Genomic DNA, 6,000 nt, shown 5'->3' on the forward strand with positions numbered 1-6,000 from the left:
TACATGGGTAGTGAATAAATCCTTTGAAGTCGCCTACGCGTTTCGCCGTGGGGCTTCTTCAGGACGAGACAAACAGGATTTCTTGCTAATATGTAGATATTGTTTCATAATCTGATGCATTGCGGTAGGTGCATCCATTCAAAAAGACTCCGAACATATAAGGAGTATGCACAATTATTGTGGGATTATTTAAGAATCTCTTTTAATGGTACCAAAAATTGTCATCAATAGTCCAAGCTTAGTGCATCTATGATGACAATTTCGCGACGTCAGAGATTAAACAATCAAATCCAGACACAGGGAAATACATGGAAGGGGTGTATATCAGAATATCGAAAAACCCCTGAAAAGTCCAATAGGGGACTTGAGGCTGGGGCAGGTAAACACTTGGAGGTAATCATGCACAAGGTATGCAAGAATAGTTCAGCTGTGACCCTGGGGCATACACGGACGCCACGCCATCATATAGCGCTTTACCTGACGGTCTTTATCAAATAGGACATGCTATCTATCTGAACTATTCTTGGATACCTTGTGCATGATTACCTCCAAGTGTTTACGACGGCGTATAAGGAGATACGCCGGCGTATCTCTTTTCAGAATCCGGGCCTATAACTTTTGTGCAAACCAATCAATAAACACTTATTGCGATTTTTTTTTTTTACCAAAAATATGTAGAAAAATACGTATCGACCTAAACCGAGGAAAAAAAACGCTTTTTATATATTTTTTGGGGATATATATTATAGCAAAATGCTCTATTTTTGTTTATAGCGCAAAAACTAAAACCCGCAAAGGTGATCAAATACCACCAAAAGAAAGCTCTATTTGTTGGAAAAAAATACGACAATTTTGTTTGGGAACCACGTCGCACGACCGCGTAATTGTCAGTTAAAGCGACGCAGTGCCGAATCGCAAAAAGTGGCCAGGTCTTTAAGCTGTATAATGGTCCGGGGCTTAAGCGGTTAAAGTGTCTTTCTATACATCTACTCTCAAAGGCGTCTCTTTCCTTGTTGTTTATGTGGCCAACCCACCCTGTGTGTGCCTATGAACGCACACTGCCCATCTCAGATGTGCACCCGGGTGCCCTCTGATCAGCTGGCTTGCTGAGGGGGCACTTGGAAGAGAGGAGGAGTGGAGAGCACCATCAGGGGACCCGAGAAAAGGAGGTAAGGGACCCCTGTGTGAAACGATTGCACAGAGCAGGCAAATATAACATCTTTTTTATTTTAAAGGATAAGTCCACCCTAACACTAAAATCCCTGCATCTACAGACATCCACGATCTAACACTAAACCTATCTAACTCTCTAAAAGAGAAATCGGCATACACACCTTCCGACAATGAAAACCCCATAGTAAGTCTATGGGTGACGTCACTCTCCATTCATTTTCTGGTGTGTTGTCTGCAGAGCTTCTGCTGCTGGAGACCTAAACGAATCGGCTTCAAAAAAGGTATTTATACTGATTTATTCTTTAATGGGTTAGATGAGGTTAGTGTTAGATTTTGGCTGCCTGTGGATGCAGGGATTTTAATGTTAGGGTGGACTTCTCCTTTAATAAAAAAAAAAAAGAAAAAAAAAAGAGGCTTCACAATCACGTTAAATTTGTAAGGGGCCCATGAATTAATAACAGCCTGGGGCCCATTGTGCAATTAATTCTCCACTGTTAGAAGAGCACTGACTGCGGAATTGTAATTATACGGCATTGGATGTGCAGGCCGGAAGAAAATTATTTACTTTTCTGCTAAGATCACGTTGTATAATTATATTAAGGTATGGCAAACAGTTTACACCAAAATGTCAGAAATGTTTTGCAATTTTCAACAAAAACATTGAAAGAGAAGAGCACTGACTGAACTTCTTCTATGCTCCCCCTAGGACCAATATCCACATGTGGTTAAGTATGAATTACAGATTGAAGACAAACCTCTGGTTATACACCTGGAGAGGAATGAGTAAGTGACATCTTGAAGCACTTGGAGGGAAGAAGAACGGGGGAGGTTGAAATGCTGCAAACCCTTTAATTTCCCCAATTTTTCATCCCTCAGGGAACTGGTAGCTGATAGATATATGGAGACAAGCTATGATCAGGATGACAGACCGATAATGATAAGCCCTAAGGGGAACATAAAGGTAAAGTCATATTCTTTCTTGATGATGAGGGGACAATTAATATTTCTATGTAGATGACAAGCTTCATCCGCAGAGATGATTTTACAGCTGATTTACTAAATTCTCTATTCCGTGTTTTATTTTATATTTCAACAATTTAGAGCACACAGACTGCATTCGGGAGTTGTTAGGAGGCAGCATAGATCTGAGGCCAGACAACTTTCTGGGCTATCCAGTCTCTCTGTTTTGTTTCATAGGGGTGTCATTTACTAAAACTGGAGAGTGCAAAATGTGGTGTCACTCTGCATAGAAACCAATCCGCTTCCAGGTTTTATTGCCAAAGCTTGCAAGCTGATGTTAGAAGCTGATTGGCTACCATGCAAAACTGCACCAGAGTCTGAGTGCACTCGTTTTAGTAAATCTCCCCCATAGTGTTTTAAAGTGTATGTAAACCCTAAGGCCGTGATTCAGATACATTGTCGTATCTTTGAGCGGGCGTAACGCATCTCCTATGCGCTACGCCGACGTAACATTTAGAGGCAAGTACTGTATTCAGAAAGCACTTGCTCCCAAAGTTACTTTGGCGTATCGTAAATGGGCCGGGGTAAGCCCGCCTAATTCAAATTATCAAGGCAGTGGGCGTGTTGTATTACAATGAGCCGTGACCCCATGTAAATGAGTGACCGATCGAACCGCGCATGCTCAGAGTCACATCGCAAATACTCCCTAAGATACGTTGGCTCAATGCTTTGTCGACGTGAACGTAACATACGCCCAGCCCCATTCATGTACGACTTACGCAAACGACGTAAAATACGACGCTGTTCCGACGTTTCCGACGTCCATACCTTAACATGACTTACCCCTGCTTTATGAGGGGTAAAGTTATGCCGGACCGACGCCTTATGTAAACGGCGTAGCTAAATCTGACGGGCGCAAGTACGTTTCTGAATCGGCGTATCTACGTCATTTTCATATTCGACGAGTAAATCTACGGAAGCGCCCCTAGTGGCCAGCGTAAATATGCACCCAAGATACGACGGTGTAAGAGACTTGCGTCGGTCGTATCTTGGCCACATTCAGGCGTAACTGCCTATATGAATCAGCGCATAGATACGACGGCGCTCATTTGGACTTACGACGGCGTATCTGGAGATACGCCGTCGTAAGTCCTTTCTGAATCCGGGCCTAAGGCTCCATGCACACAGAAGCTAAAAAAAAGAGTTTTTGCAATAGCGTTTATTACCGTTTTTCAGTGTAGCGTTTTTTTTCTTTTTTTTTTCTCAATGGACAAAAAACGCTAAAAAATGCTGGTGCCAGTGTTTTTTAGCGTTCTTTTTGAGCTTTTTTTTTAAGCGCGTTTCATTTTTTGGAACTTTTTTCCACCGTAAAACGGCACTTTGAACGCAAATTTCAGGCGTTCAGAAAAAAGCCAATAAACTCCAAAGCTCAATAACGCTAAAAAACACCCATATGTGCATGGGCACATAGGCTAACATAGAGTTCATTTTATGGGCTTTTTAAAAAAACGCCAAAACGCCAATAAACTGCAGTTTATCAGCTTCTGTGTGTATGGAGCCTAACACTGAACTACTTCTCGTACTTGCTCTCTTTTGGTCTGTTAAATGTACCTTTTGGAAGCATTTTGTTATATCTGTTTCATAAATGCAAACAAAGAACTTTTGATCCGCTCAGAAATTGAGAGCAGTCCTGTATCTTGTTCTTTCTGGGCCATATTCTGAGTAAAGTTACGATGGAGTATCTCAGGATACTCCATCGTATCTCTCTTTTTTGGCCAGTGTATCTATGCGATTGATTCTTAGAATCATTTTCGCATAGATACGCTGAAGATCCGACATGTGTAAGTCACTTACACTGTCGGATCTTAAATGTAATTACTCCGCCGGCCGCTAGGTGGCGTTTACGTTCAGGTCTCATTTGTTTATGCAAATGAGCCTGATACGCCGATTCCCGAACGAATTTGCGTCACGTAACCGTCGCTTACGTCGTTTGCGTAGGCGTAAGGTTACCCCTGCTATATGAGGGGTAACCTTACGCCAGTCCCACGTAGGCCATGTTAAGTATGGCGTCGGGTCCGCGTCGTGTTTTCCCGTCGGGTACGTTGTTTTACTAAGTCGTTCTTGAATACGACTTTACGTCAATGACGCACACGTCGGCGTCATTGACGTTTTACGCCGAGAACTGGAGCATGCGCACTGGGCTATTTTAAACCCGGCGCGTGCGCAGTTCGTTAAAATCGGGGGGCGCGCTTCATTTAAATAGAAGCCGCCCCCTTGGTTATACGCGGGGATACGCCGGGCCAATTACACTTTGCCGCCCCAAACTACGGAGCAAGTGTTTGGGGAATACAGCACTTGCTCCTGTAGGTTGGGGTGACGGAGTGTAAATGGCTTACGCGCCGCCCGTCTACTTTCTTTAAGAATATGGCCCTAAGTCTGCATTATCTCAAAAAGGTGGTTTAGCCCTCTTAGTACTTTTCTTTGATTGAGTTTAGGTTTAGGTATTGTTTTAGTTGAGAACATTTTTTTTTATCTAGGCAGTGCTGACACCACCCTGTCCACAAAAAACTGTACTAAATGTTTTAAAATAAAATTTCCGGCAGAGCAACGTGTATAGTTCTGCACAAGCAGAGTCTTTAAAGAATAAAACATCCACAAATATGTCTTTATTGCAGATGTATACTACATGTGTTTTGCCTTCATTTAAACTTTAAAACGGTGGTATTGCTTTTTATTTTTTTTAAACCCTGCTAGACAATGTCATAATGTGCTAGTATGCATCGCTGAAGGTGTTTCCATCTTCACCTGATCTTCCTTGTGGGTTCGCGGAGCCACTGTTTACGCCACAGGATGTGCTTTTCCTTCAGAGCGCATGTGACGGTGACTTCACCGGCTGAATCTACAGTAAATATCTCGGTGTACGTTTAGAAAGTATTTATAATACCTATAGGTAAGCCTTGTTATAAGCTTGCCTATAGGTAAAATTAATGCACAGGATTTACTACCACTTTAAGTGAAACTCGTTGCCTAATGTTGTGATTGCCATTGTGCAGCATTGCTTTATTGGAATAGCTGTTTGCATTGTTACCTAGCAGGTTACTGCTTTTATTTTGCCCTATTTAATGACCACAAATGCACTGATATCCTTTAATGACTCATATTCCATGAACATGTCTCTTGCCACCTATATATATCTTTTGTCCATAAGCTGAGGTTAATAGTCGAAATAGTCCTGCAACCTTTGTGAGCCCTAAACTCGGGCTACTGCTGCCCAATATTCAGCATCTTTATGTTGTGTAGCGGTATAGGCCATCAGGTCAGACACATACAGTGATATTTACATGACCATTCCTGGCTGTATGCAGGGCAGACTTGCATAGACATATTACCAGTAGGGATGGGCGAAGGGTTCAGCCCGAGTATAAGTTTGAGCCGAACTTTGGTTGTTCGGATGTTCGCGAACAACAAACATTATGTGGTGTTCGGGGCAAATTCGAAAGCCGAGGAACCCCAGTAGGCTTCATGTACACGGGACATTTTTACAATGGCTTTTTCCAGCCAGAGTCTGCTTGGCTGGTGCGGTCATTTTACTCCGTAGGATCATGACACGCTTGGGACACACAGTCATACACACAGATATACATATATATACTGGGCCAATTTGGACAAGATCCAATTTACCTACCAGCATGTCTTTGGAGTGTGGGAGGAAACCGGAGTACCCGGAGGAAACCCACGCATGCACAGGGAGAACATGCAAACTCCAGGCAGATGGTGTCGTGGTCGGGATTCGAACCAGCGACCCTTTTGCTGCTAGGCGAAAGTGCTACTCACTGCACCACTGTGCTGCCCTAAAAGATAGTAACC

General features: G+C 42.9%; 1 protein-coding gene across 1 annotated transcript in view; it reads left to right on the top strand.

Moving 5' to 3' along the window:
• LOC120930525 (snake venom metalloproteinase atrolysin-C-like) overlaps nucleotides 1-2,191 on the top strand; it is a 42,367-nt gene extending 40,176 nt beyond the window's left edge. The window contains exons 3-4 of the mRNA XM_040341703.1: nucleotides 1,880-1,956; nucleotides 2,050-2,191. Of these exons, the coding sequence (XP_040197637.1) occupies nucleotides 1,880-1,956; nucleotides 2,050-2,191 (219 nt within the window). The remainder of the gene's footprint in view (nucleotides 1-1,879; nucleotides 1,957-2,049) is intronic.
• The last annotated feature ends 3,809 nt before the right edge of the window (nucleotides 2,192-6,000 follow it).

The sequence above is a fragment of the Rana temporaria genome, chromosome 3, assembly GCF_905171775.1.
Source record: "Rana temporaria chromosome 3, aRanTem1.1, whole genome shotgun sequence".
Taxonomy (NCBI): Eukaryota; Metazoa; Chordata; class Amphibia; order Anura; family Ranidae; genus Rana; species Rana temporaria.